At 47.2% G+C, this 23,658-nt stretch overlaps 1 protein-coding gene across 6 annotated transcripts in view; it reads left to right on the plus strand.

The window, feature by feature from the left end:
- The window catches only part of TTLL5 (tubulin tyrosine ligase like 5), a 1,026,293-nt gene that overhangs the window by 92,002 nt on the left and 910,633 nt on the right, over positions 1–23,658 (plus strand). For all 6 annotated transcript variants that reach the window (XM_078659928.1, XM_078659931.1, XM_078659927.1 and 3 more), the window contains exons 5-8: positions 12,572–12,678; positions 16,133–16,215; positions 18,234–18,340; positions 19,847–19,977. In XM_078659928.1, the coding sequence (XP_078516054.1) occupies positions 12,572–12,678; positions 16,133–16,215; positions 18,234–18,340; positions 19,847–19,977 (428 nt within the window). The remainder of the gene's footprint in view (positions 1–12,571; positions 12,679–16,132; positions 16,216–18,233; positions 18,341–19,846; positions 19,978–23,658) is intronic.

Here is a 23,658-nt window from a genome sequence, read left to right on the forward strand (position 1 = left end):
ACTTGTTGGTATCCTCACACATCCCTGGTGGTGTCATGCTTCATCATCGGGCGTGTTCCTTGTAGGCCCTGTAGTCTGAAACAGTGAATACGGTCAGGTCAACAGGTTTGGCGTCTGATGGCCCAAAAGGATCCACAATGTTTCTTCAGGACCTAAAAGAAAGGCTATGTGCAGCCCTACCCCACACCTAACACCTGTTATGTAGCATAGGTATTCCCCTAGAAGAGATCTGATTCACAGAGAGTAAAAAACTAACCATCCAACCTAAAGGACAAACATAAGAAATGCAAAATAAACAATATAAAATGTACAATTTATTTGGATGCGTGGATCAATACATCATCATGATCGCTTTTCCAACATGCTCAATTGTGGTGTCTCCCACAGCAGACATGCGCAAATTCGTCGTGGCGCTAATCAGTCACCACAGCATGAGAAAAGTGAAGAAAACATACTGGGTCACATATTGGCAGGACACATAAGTAGACATACGTGGGACACAACATAAATTCAATCGGTGTTGGTATCACTCAACAAAGTATGTAATAAGTAATAGGGTATCCATAGGTGTTAAGTAAAAGGGTCTTTCCATATGAGTCGGTTAGGATTGCCCCATCGGTCAGGAGGCAGAGGATAGCACACAGCTGCTAACTATAAATCAAGGTGTTAAATCTTAAAGTTTAAAATCAAAGTGCCCAGGAGAACACGTTATCCAATGGCAAGAAAACATTACAAAAATGCAGCTTTACTCATGTGGTGTTGACGCGGGGAGCGCAACTAACCTACCCTTCTCTGCTTGCCTGGTTAGAGACTGACCGGAGGAGGTGGCCCGTTATTAAAGGGATCAGTAACTCAGGGAATTGCTACCAGGTGTTGCGTTATCATTGTCAGATGTGGTGCGTCTTGCCCGCTGGTCGAGTAAGTCTCCGTACAGCGGGAAGCATGATGCCATCAAACAAAACAGTAGAGAAAACAAACTACAGGACAAATGAAATATAGGTTACGGAGGATACACACATCAATAAGAGGTATAGAAATATGCCTCCACCAAAGGTATAGTGGAGTACGGCAAGACACTATGGTTAACAATGCACTAGAACAGGAGCATTACTCTTACATCTTCCAGGCTTCCAGTGGACTTTAGTATATCCATCTAACATATATTTTAATTTGAACTACATAAAACTGGAATAAGTCCATCAATTGTGTGCACTGCATCCCTGGACAAGGTATAATTTGGGTGTGTACTATCTGTCGGAAAATCCTCGGCAGATCAAAAAACATAGGGGAAAAGCAGGGTGGCACTTCATTTATTGCCGTCTGAGGACCTTCACCCCTGCACTGCCCGATTGCAATAGTTTGAAAAGCGAATGATATTTCATAATAAAATGACTCATTTGGTTCTGGTACATATACACCACTTCTCATCCAAAAGAAAGCAGCAAGTTGCAGATACATGTTGCTTGCCTTTGACCAGTCTAAAGGTTTGGCTAGTTCTAGGGAGAAATCACACAAAAAAGAAACACATTTGTAAAAAGAGGAATGAAACATAAAGTTCAAGATTTAATTTTCACACATTTTAACAATAATGTTGAACGGGAAAAAAGATTACAGGCAATGTAGACGGGTGATGTGTTTTTCATGCTTCTTAGTTTTCATGAAATATGCATTTTAAAACCATTCAGATGTTGTAAATGTTAAGATTTTCCCCAAGTGGCGGTTTGACCCATGCCCCAATACCTCTGTGTCTCTCACTGTGATGATCTTGTAAAATGTATAGTGACCATTGTGCTTTTTGCTTGGTGTATGGAAACTCTCCAATTTAAATGTACTAGGATTTCTTAACCTTCATGATCTGGGTTCTTACACATTCTGTGGTAAAGATGTAAAAGAGCTGGATAGAAGAAAATGTTTGTAGAGCAAGTTCATACTGTTCATATTGTACCATCGAAAAAAGGTCATCTGGGAGACTACTTTGTGACACAGCTATCTTTTTCCAAAATAAACAGCTACAGCAGACTGAGTATTGGGTGATATCTTGTATTCACCGACTATCAGTTTTAAATTGTGTATGGGCTGTATCAATAATCTGTCGGTAAAAGTATACAGTCCCTCAAAAACAAATGTTATTGTTCTAGAAGGATGCTAGACTTGCCTCCTAACAAAATAATGATAAGATTAACCTGTCTTGTGTCTTTCATTATAATCTTTGTAATGACTGTGTTGAATGGATTAAACGTTGCTGTCTTTAGGCTTAAGTGGTCTTTCATATTTTATCACTGTTGAATCTAGGATAAAGAACCCAGCCATTGGGCTAGGAGAATTTCTTTTATGTTGGCTATTCGAGTGTTATTATGAGGCACTAACATTACGTTTCTGGTTTTAGAATCTTAAATGTGAGTAGTAGTTGATCATTTATTTTATCAACGACTTTAGTTAAATGAAATTCCAATATGTCAGAATTTTTTAAAGAGTTTGTGGTGGTCTGTGTCTCTAGTGGACTGTTTGGTGAAAGGAGTGATGGATTGTAACTTGAAGAAAATTAAAAAATATATTATGTTGACATTGTTTCCTTATAGTTACTCTTACAAATCTAGATTTGTTAGAGAAAAAACAGTATAACCCATATGTCTTTTCAATGTGGTTCAAATCTGTGTAGTGTGCACTAGTGTCTGAGGTTATTGATACTGATGATTAATAGAGGAAAGAGTTTGGTGCCTATTAGTATGGGTATCCTCAAATCTAGAAATCCTGTTGTGAATTCTGAACATCAGTGGCTTCATCCATCATCCAATGGATACCAAGGTGATTGATATTTTGGAGAAGGATTTTGATTTTCAAGTGTGGAAAGATTCTGAGAATTGGGCGGTAGTTGATCAATTGAGCAATTGAGTAGTAAGGGAATTTCAAACCAAAATGTATTTATAATTCTGTAATCAAGCACATACTTGTGATATTCACCTTTGACTGATATAAAAAAAAGCCTGATTTCCTGTTTTTGATGGGGATACTGTGCTGCCGATTTATAAGAGTGGGAGACATAGTCTTCTATTTGACAAACTTAACTGCACTGAAAATACATCTACACCTGCTGTGCTTGCATGCCAGATGTTAGGGGTACAGGTAGTTGGCGTACAACAAGATGGAAATGTGGGCTAACAGCACCCAGTCACAATTTAATGAGAATTCAGGATGGGACCATTTTGTGATTTTTGTAAATAAAGTGCCAAAGGGTCTACAAAAAAACCTCTGAAACCATAAGGTATTATTTGTTTCAAATCATTGTTATACATTTTCATCGAAATTGTCAGAGGAGATGCTCAGGCAGAAGATGATCTGGAGTGGTTTAAAGTACATTGTTCAGCAGTGTTATTTTAATACTTCGAAAAATTTATAGACCAGGGATTGTTTTATCCATTGTTTGCTATTAATATATGCTAATTTCCTGATTTGTGCTGACAAAACTACCTTGATTGCTCAAACACCATATGTTCTTTAGACTGAATTATAGCTGTTGTCCACATTTACTCAGGACAACTAAAGTATTGATGTTTGGTATATAGTATTTTAATGGGCACAAGTTAGAAATCGAATCTAGTGTATACCATTTCCTCTAAATGAAAAATGCAATTAAAAACCTTGTGAATGACTTCCATGAAAGCTTTACGTACATTTGATGGGAAATATGGAAGCTTTTCTGATATATCTGCCCTAAAAGCACATTTGCGAGTGATTGCAGAAGTGATGTTTGAATCACAAAAGCCAGGAAGTTGCTTCCACAGACCATTTAATGAGACGGAGAAGGCAAGTAAATGGTTTCACATTTTACATAATTGCAGCAATCAGATATCAACAGCTTCACATGGAACAAGTGCATTTGAACTTAGCGTCCAAAAGCATATGCTTATTTCGACAATCAGATATCAACGGTCTCATACAGAACGAGTTCCTTTGATCTTGGCCAGGCTCCACATTTAAAATATACATTTTAAGAGCTAGCATCTGCAGAAAGGAATCTCATACAATAGGGAAAAACTTCGAAGACATTACACATCCAGAAGTACAGATGAAGATCCAGTGTTTTAAGGCAGGATTCAGGAAGGATGGCTTAAGCCAAATAAACACTAAAGCAAATTCCTAGGAGAAATTGCTGAAACCCTCCTGAGTAAATATAGCAAACCGAGCTGAAGGTGCCACTAATTTGAGCTTGGAATGAAAAAATATAATCGGTCTAAAATGAGGTAATGAACCCATCAACAAATACTCTTCGACTGTGTTGAGAAGCTATTCTTGTGTTAAATACTCTCCATGACAAACAGGAAGTAACAAAACAGGAACAGGAAATGTGGCTACCATGATTAATTGGAAAAACGTGGCATAGCAGTCACCATCTTAGAATGAAATCCCAAGGAAGGTTCTTGTCTTAAACAAGCAGAGCCTTTAAACAAGTATTCAGCGCTTGTTCGCTATTTCAAGGGAGCCTCCAGGTGACCATTGTCATTATCTTGTCCTCTGTCATCCAGCCTTGTAGAGAAGTGCTAGCCTCGTGTAAGAGTACAATACAGCCTCTAATCAAAGTAAAATGAAATCAGAGGACGGTGCTCACTGTACCCACTAAATACACCGTAGATCTCATGAAAGTGACTGAGTTTTGAGGGTGCAACCTCAGACTTCATAGGGCTACATATTTTCTTGTTTGTATTATTTTCATGAACAGTGGATTGTTCGAGGGACAAGTTATTAATGTATGCATGAAGAGTATTGAGCTTGCTCTTTGCTTCTTACTATAAACTGACACATGGGGTTGCGCTGATAGTGAATTTAAATAATAAAATCAAAATGTTCTCTTAAGATTACAATTTTGGAGGGGGCGTGGCCAAGGCGTCAAGATGGCGGTCGCACTTTAAGAGTGCTCTGGACCCCCCATCCGTCATCCGCCTTCATCCTACCTGTTGCAGTGCCCATCCTTCGCTCTCACTGAGCCACCTGTGCCCACCATCCCCAGCGCTGCCAGCTGCTTCGTTTTTGGGTGCTGCCGGCTGTCCCTGAAGCTTCCGGGACGCCTGATGGCTTGGAGGATCGGAGCGAGGGCAAAATGGCAGCCCCCTGCGCGGCCTGCGGATAGAGGTGGCCCCTCCACGAGAGCCCTGCGGCGATCCGCCCGATCCCTTGCCGTGAGGGGGTAGCCGGCTTAAGATCCGAGGGCTCAAAGCGGGGGTTGTGACGGATTGCTGCCTCTCATCTGGTCTCCGCCGCGGGAATACAGTGCCGGCTACTGTACCAAGATGGCGGCCCCCTGGAATTCTCTGGCTTGAAGGACCTGCTTTTTGCGGCCTGCCTCCCCCAGCGCTCGTCCGCGCCTCTGACACCGGCGCCCCTTCGCTGACAGTGGGGCCGGTCCTGTGGGGCCCTGCGTGACCCAGCTTGACCAGCTGCTGGATCGACCCGGCTGTGGCGGTCCACCGACCCGGCTTTGAGTGGGAGACCGGCCGCCGCTTGCCTTGCGACCTGCGGGAATGCCCCGGCCTGGAGGGGTGCGGGACGCCACTGTGCTGGGGCCGACATCTGAACACATCACGCCGGCTCTGCGGCGACTGGCCCTGCTCTGCGAGTGACCCCGTGAGAAGGAGACACCTGTCCTGGGATTGCGTCCTGCCTACCTGCTGCCGTGGGCCTCCCCTTGGTGAGTGGCGCTGTCCTGCCATTCCCCCCGAGACTTTGCCCCCGAGTGAGCCCCGGCAGGCGTTACACCTGGACACCACCCGGCTGCTACACCCACCTGCTGCCACCCTGACGCTGGGGACTGGTGCACCTGCCCGCTCTCCATTTCCCCCTCCCCACGCCATCTTGGAGGGGTGGCCCCCCCGACCGTCTCCTACCCACGGGGGGCCTTGCCTACAACTGTTGCTTCCTGGGGATGCGGGGGCTCCGCGGCGTGCCGCCCCTGACGTGGCCTCTGCCTGGCCCGTCTCCCGGCCGGGGGCCGGTGGGGCACCACCCCTGAGGCCTCCCCGCTGCATGGGGCCTGGAGTATCAGCGTTGGAGCCTGGGAGGCTGTGATCTGGCGGGAACCCAGGCCGCCTAGTTGGGTGGCGCAGCATTGCGACAGGAGCAGCGTCCTCCCCCTGCCTTCTGAGTCCTGAGGAACGAGGCCCGCCTTCTTACCCACCTGTGTGGCAGACTTTTGGGGGAACTGACCTATCTAGGGAAACCCACCGTGCCGGACTTCGCCCAGCGGATATTGCGGCTGGCCTTTGCCCTGTTCTCCTGTGTCTTGGCGCGACGGACTGTGTCTGTGCTGATCTACGGCTTTTCCGCCGCGTTACCGGAGATCGTGGTGCTGGTCCCTGTCTCAGACCCGTGGCCCTGCGTTCGGAGGATATCCGCGCTTTGGGGAAACCTCGGGCGCCCGCGGCTTCCGTGCCTGCTGCTCAGACGACTCTGGACAAATTTGCCATGATGGATCGAGGGACTGGCGCGGGCAAACTGCCAGGCCCTGGCCCGGCTAGTGGGGACTTCCAAACCATCCTTCAGGCGATCTCGACCTCACAGACGTCGGTCGAGGCCAAGATAGGGGAGGTTAAAATTGACGTATCTCTTATCCGCCAAGACCTCCGCAAGGCCATGGAGCGCATTACGGAGGCTGAATCCCGGATCTCCACGGTCGAGGACGACGTCTCCACCATCAAAGCCCAAATGGCTCGCCTCCAGTCATGGACCGCTGAGCTTCACCGCCGAGCTGAGGATGCAGAGAACAGGGCGCGCCGGAACAACTTGCGCCTCCTGGGGTTCCCGAAGGGGGTCGAACAGGCGGACGCGGCCACCTTCCTGGAAGAATGGATCCGCACCTGGATGTCAAAGGACAAGCTCTCACCATGGTTCGCTATTGAGCGTGCCCACCGCTCCTCGGCCCCCGAACCACCACCGGGTGCCCCTGCTCGACCCTTCATCCTCCGAGTTCTCAACTTTCGGGCCCGTGATGCCATTTTGAGAACTGCTCGGGAGTTGGGACAAGTTCACCACTGGGACTCAAAGATAATGATTTTTCCCGACTACTCGAGAGAGGTCCAGTCTCAGCGCCACTCCTACGAGGAAGTGAAACAGAAGCTTAGGGCGTTGAACCTCTGCTATGGGCTCCTCTTCCCAGCTCAGCTCAAAGTCTTCTTCCAGGATCGAACTCTCTTCTTTGATTCCCCGCAGGCGGCGTGGACCTGGGTCACGGAGGAGAGACCCCTCCGGCTGCAGACGACCCGCTCCCCGTCCCGAGTAGCCCCAGACCGCCCGAACAATGCTGCACCCAAGCCCATGCGACGCAGGACCGGATCCCGCAGGAGGGGGGCGCGCGGGGTGCGGAGCTCCCGTTTGCCGGGCCCTGGAGCCCAGCGGGCCTCCCCTGGGGCGAGACAGCGTGACCCTGAACCGTCTTCGCAGACTCCGTCCCTGTTTGACCTGCGTCTGGCCCCTGGACCCGCTGACACCCTACGACATGCGTACTCCGACACAGACCTCTCCAGAAGCCCGATGCTTCGTGGCTCCGAGGGTGACTCTGGCTCCTGAATGACCGCATTTCGGTCCTGAACTGTTTTGTCTGGAACCCCGAACCCTACGCCCAGATCTGGGGAGCCGAGACCCGCTGCGGCTAAGCCTGTGGCTCAGAACTCCTGGGGCTCTCCGGGGACATGGAGCCCTTCCTGCATCGTCATGGAGGCGTTGGTTGGTGCGCAGAATGTCGTCCATCTCTTACTGTACCCGGATCGTGATGTTCTCACTTAGCACTGCTGGTTACATCCTACGACATGGAGGGGGGTCCTCCCTATTGGTATTCTAGCCATAGTCCCTACCCCTTGCTAACCGTTTTAGTTTAGCACTTGTATTAAGAGGTTGTAACTAGATAAGGGCGACAGATGCTTCCCGTTTCGAAGTATAGGGTGGGGGGAGTTGGGGGGGATTGGGGGGGGGGGGGATTATTGTCCCTCAAGAGTTTGTTGTTTTTGGCCGCCTACGGGCCGCCTTTGTTGTTTTTCATCACTTGTCACCTACCCTTTTTATCTTCCCCGGCAACCGCATGCAACACGGTTTCCACATGACACACTCCGGCCCTCCGGGCTGGACCTTGACCTGCCCCCTGCTCACGGGAGACACCTATCCCTTATGGTTTGGTTCCTACTGACCGACCCTAGACGGTATTGCTCTACTTGTATGCATACTCACGCGCCCCATTGTCCCCTGCACTGGCCACATACGCCCCTGCATGAGCCCCGGAGTCCCGGCCATTTCCGGATCTCTTCCCCGGCTGAAGGGAGACCCCTAGATCCCATCCGTTTCGCATCAGATCACGCCCCTCTGTATGCGTTCCATCTCTGACATGCCACTCCACATCCTCTCCTGGAATGTGAATAGCCTCCTTGATCGTATCAAACGCACGGCGGTGCTGCGCGCAGCCCGCCGCCACCTCCCTGACGCTCTGCTCCTCCAGGAGACCCATCTCCTGGTCTCTCAGTGTCAATTCCTGGCGCGCTACGGGTTCGATCGCGTCTGGCATTCCGGCTTCGCCAGGGGCTCCAGGGGGGTGGCCGTTCTTCTGCGGCGCGGGCTTCCGTTCACCGTAACCCATGTCGTCACCGATACTCAGGGTACGTACATGGCAATATCGGGCCTGGTTGAGGGTTGCCCCCTGAACCTCCTCTCCGTGTACGTGCCCCCGACCCTCCTGTCCTTCACCCTACAGCACCTCATGGGAGTGGTCTCTTCCCTCCCCCAGGGCCTCACAGTTGTTGGAGGAGACTTCAACGCGGTCCTCCAGCCCCCCAGGGATGTCTCGGGCCCACCTTCGGCGCAGCGGCACGCCTCTGCGAAGTGCCTTGAGGGCTGGGTTTCCGCACTGGGACTCTGTGATGTATGGAGGGTATGGAACCCTCGAGTGACACGATATACCCACACGTCCGCTGCCCACCGGAACCATTCGCACTTAGACCTGATTCTGATGCCCGCTATGGACTGTCAGCTGGTGTCTGGGGCGGAGATCCTCGCTCGAGGGATCTCTGATCACTCCCCTGTCAATGTTCGCATTGGGTCCCCGCCTAATGGCCCTAGGACTACCTGGCGCCTCAATGCGTGGTACTTGCAGGACCCCGACCTGGTTGACTCCCTCGGCCAAGAACTCCGACATTACTTCTCCGCCAACGTGAAATCGGTCTCTTCACAGGGGACGCTCCGGGAGGCCGGTAAGGCAGTGCTTCGGGGAGTCGCTAGGGGGCTCGTACACACCAAGCGCGTGGCTCAGTCCACCCGCCTGGTGCAACTGGAGTCCATGGCCCTCCGCCTAGAGCGGGATCAACTGGAGTCTGACACCCCAGTTTCTTCCAGACAACTGACTCTGGTCCGGGACGAGATCCGGCTAATCTCTATGGAGTCTGCCAAAATGCTCTGGCGATCCTCGGTTGCCCGCATATATGGCTGGGGCGACAAAAACGGGAAACTGCTCCATAATTTAATCTTTTATCCCAGCGCTCACTGTATTGTCCCTGAAATCCGCGCGGCTGATGGGACTTGCCATGTGGCGTCTCAGGCCATTGCACAAACCTTTGCCCACTACTACGAGGCCCTCTACACCGCGCGTCCCCCCAGTGCCTCTCTTGCAGACCTGATGGCAGAATCCGGGATGTCTCTGCCTTGTCTTCCTAGGGAGATGGCGGACACCCTTGACGGCCCGCTTACCTCGGAAGAAATCCATGGGGCCATCACCCTGCTACACTCCGGCAAAACGCCGGGGCCGGACGGTTTCCCTCAGGAATACTACTCCGTGTTCCGGGATGATCTGGTGCCCCACCTGACGGAGCTCTTTCGACAGGCGGTAGAAGACTGATCTTTCCCACCCGAATCAGACGTGGCGACCATCGTGGTCATCCCAAAGACACACCCGCCCTCCCTGGACTGCTCCGCCTTTAGGCCCATTTCCCTGATTAACACCGAAATTAAGATATTCGCCACTGCCATCGCCCAGAGGCTTCGTCCCCTCCTTCCGGACCTGGTCCACCCGGACCAATGTGGCTTTATGCCGGCCAGAGGCACCCGACACTGCATCCATCGTCTCCACCTTGCCCTGGCCCATCGCCACCGGCTCTCCCCCTATCTGGCCTTTCTTCTTCTTGATTTCGAGAAGGCATTCTAAACAGTGGACTGGGGGTACCTGGGTGACGTCTTGGAGAGGTTGGGCTTCGGCCTCCCCTTCCGCCGCCTGATCCAGGTCCTCTACTGTGGCCCCAGAGCCCGGGTGCTCGTTAATGGCAAGCTCTCCGCCCCTTTCCCCATCTGAAGGGGCACCCGCCAGGGATGTCCTCTTTCCCTACTCCTATTCGCGTGGCGATGGAGCCCCTGGCAGCACTCATACGACAAGACCCCTTGATTCGAGGATGGCAATGGGATCGGAGCCAAACGGATAAAATTGCTTTATATGCAGACGACGTGCTGCTCTACTTGGCTGACCCGGAGTGCTCCGGCCCCAGGTCCCTGAGAGCACTTGCGGCCTTCGAGCGGGTCTCCGGTCTCTGCCTTAAACCGGCAAAGTTCACCCTGGTTCCCCTCCACCCTTCCCGGGCCTGCTTCGATTGGCAGGCTGTGATTCCCCCTTCGGAAACTGTCGTTTAAATACCTGGGTGTGTGGATAACCCTCCTGCCTGAACTAGAGTGGTCCCTCAACATCGCCCCCCTAGTCACCCGGATGAAAAACGACCTTCGCAATTGGCAGTCCCTCCCCCTTAACCCATTGGGGCGTAGTGCCCTTTTTAAAATGATGGTCCTCCCGCGCTTCCTCTATATCCTACAAAATACCTCGATCCCCCTCACAAGCGGCTGGTTCCGGGAATTGGATAGCGTGTTGATTCGATTCTTATGGGGGAGAGGGCGCTCCCGCTTATCACTCTCTCACTCCCGCATTCCCTCCTTCGATGGCGGTATGGGTGTTACCAACCTCTATGCCTATTATCTGGCCACCAAACTAATCGTGATCCATGATTGGTTTGCGGGTGGATGGTCTGACCCCGCCTATCGGGTGGAACTCACCGTTCTTGAGTTCACGCACCTGCAGGGCTTCCTGTACGGCTCCCCGGTGCCACGTGACATACCCTCCATCACCAGGTCGGTCCTTATGGCTTGGCGCGCTTCACTTTGCCTGCTGCGCTGCGACCGGAAACTGACCAGGCAGACGCGCGGCCCTGGAGGGGTTCCGTCAGTGGGATCTGGTAGGGATAACCCTGCTTGGCGACGTGTGGATGGGGGACCACGTACGCTCCTTTGCTTACCTGCAGCAGCGTCACTCACTCCTACACTCCCAATTCTACAAATATCTACAACTCCACCACGCCCTTCACATTCACTTCCCCACACCCACTTCCCTTCCAGAGTTCAGTCCCCTGGAGGCCCAGGTCATGATGGGAGATCTGGGAAGGGGAGGGGTCTCCCGGATATACCGTGCCCTGACTAATAATTCCCCTGCATCCTTGGACCACCGTAGAGAGAAATGGGAGGAATGGGTGGGCCCCTTGGACGAGGCTGACTGGCGTGACGCCCTTATGGCGCCCAGAACCCAAAACACATCCTCAAAATTACGCCTAGTCCAGCTCTATTTCCTCCACATGGCTTATTTGATGCCGGTCCGTCTCTTTCGTGCGGGTGCACGGCCCTCCCCGGCATGTGCCCGTTGCGATGGTACCCCGGCTGCTTTCTTCTATATGGTGTGGCTTTGCCCGGCCCTGGAGTCATTCTGGAGGGGGGTGGAGGGGGAGCTGAAGGGTGTGCTGGGTTGGGTGGTGCCGCATGACCCGAGACATCTGCTTCTTGGAGTGTTCGATGGTCTGGACGGCTCTCGGGCTGATAAGCGCCTCTTAGGAACGGCGCTTGCGGTGGCAAAGCGGGTCATTGCAGCCCAGTGGTCTCAAAGGGTGGCACCGACCCTATCAAAATGGAGGAGGGGGGTGGACTGGTGTGGGACTCAAGAGAAATCTGTCTTCGAGGCGCGGGGCTGCCCGGAACTTTTCAACAAGATTTGGGGGAAATGGTTTGGTGTTACCGCCGTGATGAATTTGATATCACGCTGTGCTCGATGGGAACCGATGACTCTTTCTATGCATGTTATTCTGCTTTGTGATGTCATGGGGGGGGGAAATCGGGGGTGTTTCAAGGGAATAGGTGACTTGTTGCGAATTAATTTCTTTGTGCTTGAAACTTCAATAAAACTTGATTATCAAAAAAAATTACAATTTTGATTAAGCAGTTGGCTCCCCTCGTTGTCACTTTTATTCACATCAGAACCTACAATACGAATGATTGAAATGATGGGTAATCTGGTTTAAGGTTGTATGTGTGTGGACTGTAACAGCAAGGGGTGTATTAGGTCATTTTAGAGGGGCTTTCAGCAGATATCTATTTGAGCCCCTGTATAGGTTTGTAGTGGGTTGGCGCAGGTGAGGAATGCAGTGTATTAACAGAGCACGTGTCCATACTGCAGTTGCATGTGTGTTGGGTAACTTTCAAATTGACTCAGCTAAGCTTTTCAACCTGTTTGTTTCTGCAGTCCTAATGCGGCCATTCGCTGGACTGGCGGCTCCAGGAGGATTCCAATCATGGTTTTTCATGCGGAAGCCATTCTTATGAAGGAAAGCTCCACACGGCACGTTGGAGGTGGGTGATGCAGGTATTCGACTTGGTTGGTGGTGGGGTGGTTGGAAGTGATTCTCCTGCTGCACGCTTAGGACGTTGCTTGGAGGTCGGTGATGCTGCTACCACAGTGGGACTTAGGATGATGTATCTTACACAGAAAACCTGTTTCGACATGGGTGGTGGTGATGGCATTGCTAGCCAAGAGGAGTGGATGGAAGTGCTGCTGCTGTCCTAGTGGGATGGTTAGATGTTCAGTTATTTCATTGTAGGGAGGTGATGCTGCTTGCTTGGGAGTTTGCCAATGAGCAATTTTTCTATTCTAAAGGGCTAATAGGTATGAGTGATGGTGCTAGCCCACTCTGCAAGTCAGAGGTGGTTGATGACACTATAATATATGCATGGTTGAATGTGAGTAATGCTGCTGTCTTAACAGAAGATGGTGATGATGACGCACAAAGACACTGGTTAGGACCTTCCCAAACGTTAAGTTTTCTTGACAGTTGATCTCCAACTTCAAGAGACATCCTTCTGAGTAGACAAAAACACAAATTAGTAAATATCCCTTAATGAACATATAAACAAATCAAGAATTAATCATTCAAGAATTAATAGAAGGAAAGTTAGCAGAAGGGAGCCACCAGGTGATGTGGATCCTGACATCACACAGCACTGTAGACTCTCACCATGGATGAGAGGGGCTTGCGTAGTCTGCAGTCAAGCAGAAGCTCAAGAATGCTCTCCTTCTCCATAAGCGCATTCATTGCAAGTTCATTGCGCTGCAGCATACTGGCTTAAGTGTAAACAATGCCACAATTATCTTGGTTTACAAAACTACTGTGTCCCAACTTGCATTGTTACAGTTTGTCATGGCCAGAGAGGCCACTGCATGGCTGCGAGCAATGCTGCCAACGCTGGAGCTTTCTCCTGAAAAATCTTTATTCAGTGATCAATCAGTGCAGTCCTTGGTAGAATATTTAGCAATCACCCCTGAACACCTACCACTCTTGGCCATTGTGTTGGGTAGCTATCTCCCCATCTCTCTGACTAAAGCTTTAATACCATCATTATCATTATATCCTCTGGTGTCACTTCCAAGATCAAGTTTCTATAGCATGCTCCCTGAGAGCTGTTTGGATGTGATAATGTTACTAGTCTAGGGGATTTTTGGAGGTATATATTGCTGCTAGCGATGTGGCAGTGCGGAAACAGGAGTTGCTGTTAGTCAGGTAGACTGGTTGGTGTTTCATAGATTTATTAAGACGTGGTTTATATTAATCTCTGTGGGGAAGAAATTAAGCTTTCATAGAGCAGGTTTTCTTGAAAAAAAATGTCAGTCCCACTTAAACAGGGATGCGTTGTACGTGCAAAAATGCAGCCTACAAAACATATTGCGAAAATCCAGATGATGTAGAATATCTTAATTATTTGGAAGCAGAATATAAGCACATTTTATTTTCTGTTTCTTCTGTCTCGCAATCGATTCTGTGTGATCCCATGGTACCATGTGCTTCTAGGCACACAGCTGGTAATGACACACACATGTTGCTTAGACATTGGTATTTAAACTAGGTAGATGTAACACTATGTAATGCAAAAGCAAAAAAGCTCCTGATATCCTTCTTGCGATGATGTTACAACGACTCTACTCTTATTTCCTGTATCTTTCAATCTTATGCGAGGATATATATTTGTCTTCAGACTTGGATTAATAAATAACCTTCTAAGATAAATGTATCATTTCATTATGATTTTATTTAACTTGCTTTTCTGTTCCCCTCTTCTTTTCCAGCCTTCATTTAATTACTTTGCAATGGCTGCTGTAAGTTCAGGATTATTGTCAGCAAAAGTGAATATCAAGGGATATTAAGGCTCTCACTAGCCCTTGGATAATCTCATTTACAATGAGTCAGATTACGCAGAATATTTTTTGTCTATCTCTCCCTGAAGGTCAATTCTGTCTAGGTTGGATGAATGTCATGCTGCTAGCTCAGTGATCTTGTTCAGGCAGGTGAAGTTATTAAGGGTTATTTGAATTGTTTCTATTGCTAGCTGGGTCGGTATGATGCTGCTCACCTAGTGAGCTGGCTACTGGTCAGCGATGCGGAACGCCACATGAGCTAATTGGAGGTTAATGAGGTGGAACAGGAGTTGCAAGACCAGTGGAATAGCTGGAGGTGGGCGGTGGGTGTTGCAGATAGCACAGCAAGTTATTTTGAGATTCTTAATGCTACCAGCTTTGTGGACTGATTTGGGTAGATGCTCCAGCTACCTCAGTTATTGATTGGAGGTGGTTGATGCTTTTAGTCCGCTGAACTGTTGAGTGATGGGTTGTGCTGGTCAGTCACTGAGCTTTTAGAAATTTGTGATAGCTCGGTGGTCCTTCTGGGTGTGTACTGATGGGAAATGAATGGTGCTGATCACCCAGTGGGCTCCTTGTTAGTGGATGATGCTTTTGCCAAGAGTACTAGTTGTTGCTGCTAGGGCACAGATGATATGAATGCCCCTTTTTCTTGCACTACTATCATGGAAACTTAAGAAAGTTATTGTGGAACAAGCTGAAATACATACAAGACCATATGTAATGATGCTATTGGTAATTTAAAGGCTGTTACAATCTCTTTCTAGGATCTTGGCACCATTCCATACTACATCACCTGTGATGCACATCCATTTAAGGGTTTTGTTAGTCTCTGTGGTGCCATTTTGATGATACTTCAATCTCTTTACTGTAGGAGTGCAAGTGAACAGCTGCCATTCAACATGTGGGTTTTATAACACAATTAACCTCCTTGTCTCCCACACCTGTTAGCAGTTAACTGGTTTTCCTGCCTTTGTCTAATTTACAAGTTTTGTTAAAATTCTGTTCTTGATGCAAATTGTTTTCCCCCGAAGACAATAAGATACATGTTGGTGCTCTACTTAGGTCTCACCACTAATTCTATATGTGAAAACTAGTTGGTGGTAGATTGGCTGCTTTAAACAACCTCCCATGGATATTGAGTATTAGTCTCCATCTTCTTTCAGCATTGTCAGATCAGCGATAGCTTATAACATCAACAAACCTAGTAGAAAGCCATACTTTAAGCAGCCAGCAAAAGAGCAACATGACAGAGTTTGCATCCAGAATAAACTGAAACGTATCACATTTTAATCTCACAATTTTCTTTGCTTTGATACATTATCCATAACCTTCAGTAATGTCACTGTTTTCAGTAAGCACAGGGTAGAAAATGTTTGTTCACAAGTACTTTGAACTCTGGGGCTGCCAAGCAGTCATCATGGATAAATCTGATGAACTTTTTGTGTATATCATGTTGCTGAGGAATCAACTCATTCGGGCAGTGTCTTGTTTGTTCCCCTGAAGAAGTGCAGAAGTCTGTAATGGACAAGAAGTCAAACTGTCTTTTAGACCAGTATATATTCCTCTTTGATTCTCCTGCCTCCCTCTAATATTTATATGATTTGTTCTTTGCAGAGCGCTATCACCTGGGCTATAAGATTGTTCGCACTGAGAGTCGGTTAGTCCGCAGCATTTTGGACGCACATGGTTTTCAAGAGGTATGTTGTGATTTACTGTGGTGTATGGCATGTCAGAAGTCCATCTACACAATGATGCAATGAATTCCACATCATCCAAACAAGTGATGTGCCCAAGTTCAGTTTTTGGATCTCCTTCTTCTCAGAGGGTTGTTCAGTCCTAAAGTGTGCCACCCTTTATCTGCATGTTGAGAGAGAGGTAATCCGGTAATATGTGTAGCTGTAATAGATGCAAGTGGAAGAATAGGAGATGTTCTTGGGGGGGGGGGGGCTTGTAGGTTAGTGCTACTGTTTTATCTTCGCTCCTTGTCATTATATTTCATGGGCTGGTGAGCCTCTTTAGAGAGGACAAGGTGTTCTGTTATCTCCATATGAGTCGTAGAGAAGATGATGAACTGCTGGATGCTTGAAGAAAGTGTCCCATCAAATTATGCATTACAGGTAATGGACAGATAAAACAGCTAGGTTCTCTCGCTTTCATCTCAAAGTGGCAAGAAGAGTGTGAGGGATAGATCTGAGGGTTGCATACACAACCGGTATTACTTGTCTGAGAGTCACTTAGTCTTGATTTGGGGACAAAACAGGGTTTTGTTGTTTATCTGTATTCAAGATGACTATTGGTGGGCCATTTTGTTTTAGGAAAGTGTCCCAGACCTTGCATGTACAGAGAAACTGCTTCAGTTTTATTAAAAGGGGGCGGAGTATCAGAAAAGGACCCATTTTGGACGTGAGAGTTCTTAATTGATTGTCCAGTTTCAGTTGAACTTTTATGAACATTTGTCATGTACCATAGATCGCCCGGTAAGCAGTGCAGAAAGCTTTGAAAGAGCGTTTTCTTACAACTGGTAACCCCTTTAGAGCCTTGAGAGAAGGGGCAATGATCCTTTCTGCTGAGAGTTATGACTTGTGTGGCTGCAGCATTCTGGATTCAGTGTAGCTTACCAGTTAGCTGTTGAGAGAATCTGTTGTACAACCGATTGGCATAATCGAGATGTAACAGTACTAGTTATTGATGCTGGAATCCTGTACATAAGGCCACGGTAAGGGAACATTAATTGTATTGTTCTCATCGTATAGAAAGCTTCTCTGATCACTTTGTTGATCAGGTGTGGAGTGTTACCCATGAATCCATGATCACAGCAAAGTTCTTTACCTCTCTGGGTGTGTTTGCTTGCAGGAGCAGGAAGATGTTATCTCATATACCAGAAAGGCGAAAATCCTTTGAATTGCTCATCTTAAATTCCCTATTTCTACTCGGCGATTTGGGTATAATTATATGAGAGCTGAGGACCTTAAACCCAGATCTTGATATGGCTGTCCCTCAGAAATGAGGCATGTACTCTGTAGTGTGTGATTGCTACCTGCTTATTTAAATTGTGACTAATTCCTCTATTCTACTTTTGATGTGGTAACATGGGTTTTACAATTGGTAGTCTTGAAGAGTGTCACAGGTGCTTGCATTAATATTTAGTACATGATAGCAGCCTGCCTTTAGTGCCTCTTTGTAAGATCACCGAGTGGCTGAAAACAGTAATGGACCTAATGGAAACCTATGGCGCAAGTTGCCAGTGAGCAATCAACCTGAGACAGATGTCACCCAGAATGAACTAAAACATGCTGACATTGTTGGTGGTCATCGTAAATGTTTCATTGGTGGTTACTCCCAATCGTACTAGGTATTGTCTGTAGCAGAGGCTACTTGTGGTGGGAATGCTGCTAATGTGGAAGGGGGTTCAAAATTCCATTGTATGGTGCACCCATTGTTTACTCTTAGATAGAGGTCCTAGACAGACTTTCTCCTCGCTTACATGATGTGCATTATTATCACCTCCCATGTAGGATAACTAACCCCACTGCTTCTTTTACGGGGCATCTTTAGGCAACCGTGCTTTTTCTTTTCTTGCAGGATGTAGTGTAATCCAGAAGCTACCTTGCATTTAGATTTAATTAGTCTCATGTCACTAAGCAATGTCCAGTCAGTAGAAGTGGTGCATGTGCAGTCAGTGGACTGATTCCTCAACCTCTTTATGGTCCATCAGGTCGCTCAAAACAGCAACGATTTCAACCTCATGTGGACTGGATCCCACCTTAAGCCCTATCTTATGCGTAGTCTCTTGGAGTTCCAGAAGGTCAACCACTTCCCCAGGTAGGTGCTGCAGTGTCTGAACAAAGTAGGTACCAATATTTGTGTATTTCAGGCAGGAATGGTGAGAATGGGAAGCGAGAGAGAGCAAGTGAAAGAGGAAGATAACAAGAACAGGTGTAAAATGAAATAACGTGAACAAGAATATGTGTGAAATGAGAAGAGAAAAGAACAAACATGGTTGGAAAGTGAGAGACGAGGAGAAGGAAATCAAGGTCGTGAGAAGGGGCATGAATGAGAACAGAGTGGGAACTGAGAGTAAATAAGAATAGGATTTGAAATTCAAGAGAGAAAGGAATAAGTGTTGTTCAACAAACAGAATGAAAAGTATGAGAGGACAATAATATAAATCGGATCAGAAAGGAAAGAAGGATAGAACAAAGTAGGAATAGGTAAATTGAACACTGGGTAGAAAGGTGAGAACAAGGAAACATGTTGAATGAAGAGGAAGAACTGAGTGGCAAGTGTGGTCGGGTGAGATTGGAGTAGGAGAATAAAAACAGGATGGGACATCTTAGGGAAAAATCATGTAATCAGGCATGCAGAAAGAACAAGAGAAGTTCCACTGTGTGGGATATCGTCAGGATATTTTGAATATCATTGTGGATCCGCATATCTTTGTCGTATTGTTGAACTGTTATTGTGCATTATGAAGCAGAAACAAGTGCTTATCAATGCGCTTTGTGACTGTGTGCCTTTTCATGTTGGTATTATGTGGCTCTTTTGTTATGGGTAAGTGTGCCCATGTGTCTGGTAGTTGCTAGATGTGTATGTTTAAGGGTTATTTATCATTTACTCGTTCCAGTAACTGTGTGTTGTGGGTTTTTGGGTCTCTTGCCTGGTGCCTATGGATGTGAATTTGGGACTCTGTCTGTTGCTGGGAGCTGTTGCCTTATGGCTTTTGTGGAATGTTTTTTGTTTCTAGTGTTTGTTCTGTAGCTGACTTCATCTCTGTTTTGCTCCTATAATCCTGCGTGGTGTAAGATTTTGTGTTGTTAGCGAATATATGAGTAGTGGTTTTGTACCTTATACATGTGATAGTGTACTTATATTGTAGCTCTGTATACTTTCCATTGGCAGAAGCTTTGATTTTTGTGAGTTTGGTCTATTGCAGGTAGGTTTAGCTTACTGTGTGCTGTGGGGCCTTGTGCCTTTTACTGGAAATAATTGCTCTGAATCCCATGATTTGACCGTGTCTCTTTGATGTGAAGCTATGGCATTGTGTTGATTGCTTGTAGCGTAGTGTTTCATTGGTGTTCGCGGCTATGGCCATTGCTTTAGACAGCATTTCAGTCAGTGTGTTGCATGATATTGTGTTTTGATTGTGGCATGCTTTTGCTGAGACCTGCAGCTCATTGTGTGACATGGTTTTATGATGTGACACTCCATGTTTGTTTCTTGCGTCTGTGTGTTGCCGTTGTCTGGATTGTGCATTTTTCTTTGTGTCTTGTTCTCTTGGTTTGTCAACATTGTTCATCTTCTCCAACATCTGTACTTATGCTCCTGCAGATCCTACGAGCTGACCCGGAAGGACAGACTGTACAAGAACGTCCATCGGATGCAGCAGACCTATGGGTTCAAGAACTTCCATTTTCTGCCTCAGACGTTCATTCTTCCGACAGAGTACCAGGATTTTTGCAGTGAGTGCACATACAGCAATAACAACCCCCTCTGCAAGATGTGGGTTAGGGGTGGGGCATTTCAGGTAAAGTGAGATTGAATGAGGTAAAAGTCTGTATTTCCAAGGAAGGTTGGACAAAAGGGAGGTAAATATAGAGCCTGTTGTACTTTTTCTTGGTTGCACATTTAAAGCTCAAAATCAAATTGAGGCCTGAAATTATGATTTTTTTTTCTGACATTTTTCTTAATATTAAAATGAAGAAGAGCAGCCTTAACTCTTCAATTCCTTCATGTTTAGACCATTTACAACAGACCTCTTTTCTTTAGCCACTGCTGTGGATCGATTTGAACTAGATGCTATGGCTTTCTTACTCCTAAAAAGTGGGGACAGTGGCAATGTGATGCCTCATTGCACATCATACCTTCCTGCTGTTGATGTGAGTTTTTTGTAGTTGGATTATTTTGACCACCCAGAAGGAATGAAGGACTTTATATACAAAACCCTATTTTGAGGTCTCAAATGGCCCGATTTGCAGAATTGAGCAGTTTGCCACTGCAAAAACGGTTTTCAGAATGTACAAAAGCCAAATTGCGATTCAGTAGCTTATTCTTGAATCGTAATTTGGATTTGTGATTCGGTATTTGGAAGGGGTGTGTTTAGGTTGCCCGTTTCATATACCGAATTGCAGTATGTATGATTGTTTTGTGACTGAATTACGGTTGAAAAACATAATTTTTTTTACAGACACCTTAAGGGTGGTGGTAATCATTCCCAAATACGGGACCCCTTCACCTTTCTGAATGTTGAAACTATAAACATTTTTTAAGAGCAGGCAGTAGTCCAACGAATCACTGCCTAACATTAAAAAAAATGTTTTATTAAATAGCTACCTCATTAATATTCATGAGGTAGGTCTATTGCTACCCCATTAGGACTTGCTATTACTAACCTGTACATTTCTGTATGTTAAGAAGTGCGATTTCCTAATTGTGATTCGCAATTAGGAACTCCCAAGCCCTAAATTCTGTACATATGGCCCGAAGCCCTGATCAGCTGTTTACAGAGCAGTCTTAATTGCACTAACGCCACAACCTCAGAGTCCCTTCTTTTTATATTCTTTGACTAGTCTGCCCTGAGCTGGTGTTGCAACAGAAGAGACCTAGGGTCCTGGTACATATTACACGATTCTATGCATTAACATCCCATAGAGGTCTAGTGACAAAGTGACAGATTTTCTTTTCTTGGGTCTGGAAAGACCCGGAGCAGTCAGATATAAAGTGGCACAGTGCCCTACTGCAGTTAAGACACTAGTAAGTTAGATGATGCTTGCAGTCGCCTCGCTAAAAGCAAGCATTTGAAATGCAATAGGTCTTGCATTTGTTGGAGTTGGAGCTATTGGCCTTATAAATGGCAATGTTTTTACCTGTGCAATTGATATGCTCTCCCCCACTTTAACCAAATAAAGAACTCTATTGTGTTGTTTTTTTATGTAGTACACCTGCAATGATGCTGTATCCCTGGAAGTTAAAATGGAATTTCTGACTCCATGTTAGGACAAGCAGTGTTGAGAGGGTGCTATATCGCAGGCTGTCGTTAGTTGTCCCTTGGGACCTCTTTTGGCCACATATGGTACTCACCCTGCAACATGGCTAGGCAAAGTATATAGCGCAGCAGTGAGAGCTGCAGACTGGTGAGCTGGGGATCTGTGTTTGAGTCTGCTGTCAGGCTGAACATCCTCTGATAATGGGCTGATTGTTTAATGTCCCCAAGCCCCTGGCTAGGTGTGCTATATAGATAAAAGAGTTTGTAAAGTAACAAAAAAGCAAAACAGCAGGTTGCTCCAAGGGATGGTGGGGGGCCTCCGAGCAGTGTTGTGGGAGTGGCACGCGAAGTTTAAGGGACGTGAAGCAACCGAAGCAGTGTTGTGGGGGGTGAGGGGAGGCACGGGGAGATAAAGCGATGGCAAGCAAATAATGCGCCTGACGTTACATTGCACATGTAAACAGAACAGTTAACGAGCAAAGAGGCAGCCCAAATAAAAAAAAAGAGTTCTCTATAAATATAAATAACCTGAACAGTAAGAACACATGTAAGAGGGGCAGTCCTCATGGGAGGATACAAATTTCCAAAAGAAGGAACTACTAAGTGTATACACCACTGAAAAGCAGCATTTCGAACGGACAGCAACAGGAACCAATGAAAAAGATGAACGTTTTTTCAAACTCATATCTTAGATAAAGCATGCCTTGGAGAGAATGCACAAGCACTGCTTAGGAGAGCACTGATAAAGCATCCGCCATCTCCTTATATAGAAGCTCACTGAAAGTGATTACCATTTTATGTTTCTGCTTCTCGCACTGTGAGAAACCAGTGGGGCGATGCTACTCCACCCTAGTGGAGGAGCCGCCCCTGGCTGGAACAGTTACCCGTTATCGAAGTGCCTATTGGCTGCTACAAACACCTGGAACATTCTTTTACAGAGTGATTTTTCTCACTCATATACTAAACATACCTATGGGTAATGAGCATTGGAAGATATGTGACTGCATGCACCTGCTTTTCAGAAATACTTTCTTTCCCCCCCCTTAAGAATTGGAGACCCCTTTCTCAAGGGAACTTTGCATCGACTCTACCTGAGAAATGTGAGTGGGTCCTGAGCCATGTGCTTGAATGTCTGTAGACAGGGGACTTTCATCTATTTAAAAAAACGATGCAGCCTTGACTGTCCAGATATATATATATATATATATATATATATTAAAGGCCGCTTGGCATGGCAATCTCTTCACGGCGGCCCCACCTGGCATACAGGTTTTCCAGCTTCTCACTCCACATGGGCGATGATGACCCATTCAGTGCAGCACTGCTCATTTCACGATGGCATACAAGTGTTATTCAATTTCCCTGCACATGGGCAATGACCCGATCGGTGCAGTAGCTGTCTCTTCACACCTCACTAAGGGAATCTACTGACCAGGATTCCCCACTGGACCTTGCTCCCTCTAACACTCTCCCATTCCTCACTAATCTTGGCAACCAGGCAGGCACTATTCCTCAATGCTGTTGGGCAGGTGATCCTGGACTCCCTGGGTGATGTCCCCTCACCCAGCTGGGAGACTAGTAGGCATTTGTCCCCAGTCCCAGGCAGAGGTCTACCAAAGCTTCTGCTCCTCACACAGCCCAACGTTATGCTTCATAGCTGACAATTCTTAGGGTTTCAAGCTCCCCCTTTTTATAGTCCATTTTCAGACAACAAATCTGATTTAGAGTTTGAGTCTTTGAATTTTATGAAGGGGGTCTTCTTCCCTTTGAAGTGACCACTCCTCTAGAGTAGTGTGGCTCACTGGTTAGAGGCAGCAGGCCTGAGAGCAGAAGTCAGCCCGGGACCAGGGTTCAATTCCCGACGCGGCAGGGTCGTGGACCTTGGTCAGCGGACTCGATAATTCTCGCTTCGGTGCTTACTCTAATCAGGGGTTCCACTCGGCAACTCTGGGCATTAGCTTGCCTAATCTCCACAACGGCCCCACCAATTCCGGGGATGCCTGGCTCCACCTTGGGGACTCCCAGCAAGGGACCATCCCACAGGGAAAGCCAGGACGGGTTCCCCAGAGTTATACAGCGCCGGGACGCCCCGTTGCTGGGGCAGCTGTGCGCTTTACAAGTATACTACATTTACATTTACATTCTTGAGCAGAAAGCA

The sequence above is a fragment of the Lissotriton helveticus genome, chromosome 9 (assembly GCF_964261635.1).
Source record: "Lissotriton helveticus chromosome 9, aLisHel1.1, whole genome shotgun sequence".
NCBI lineage: Eukaryota > Metazoa > Chordata > Amphibia > Caudata > Salamandridae > Lissotriton > Lissotriton helveticus.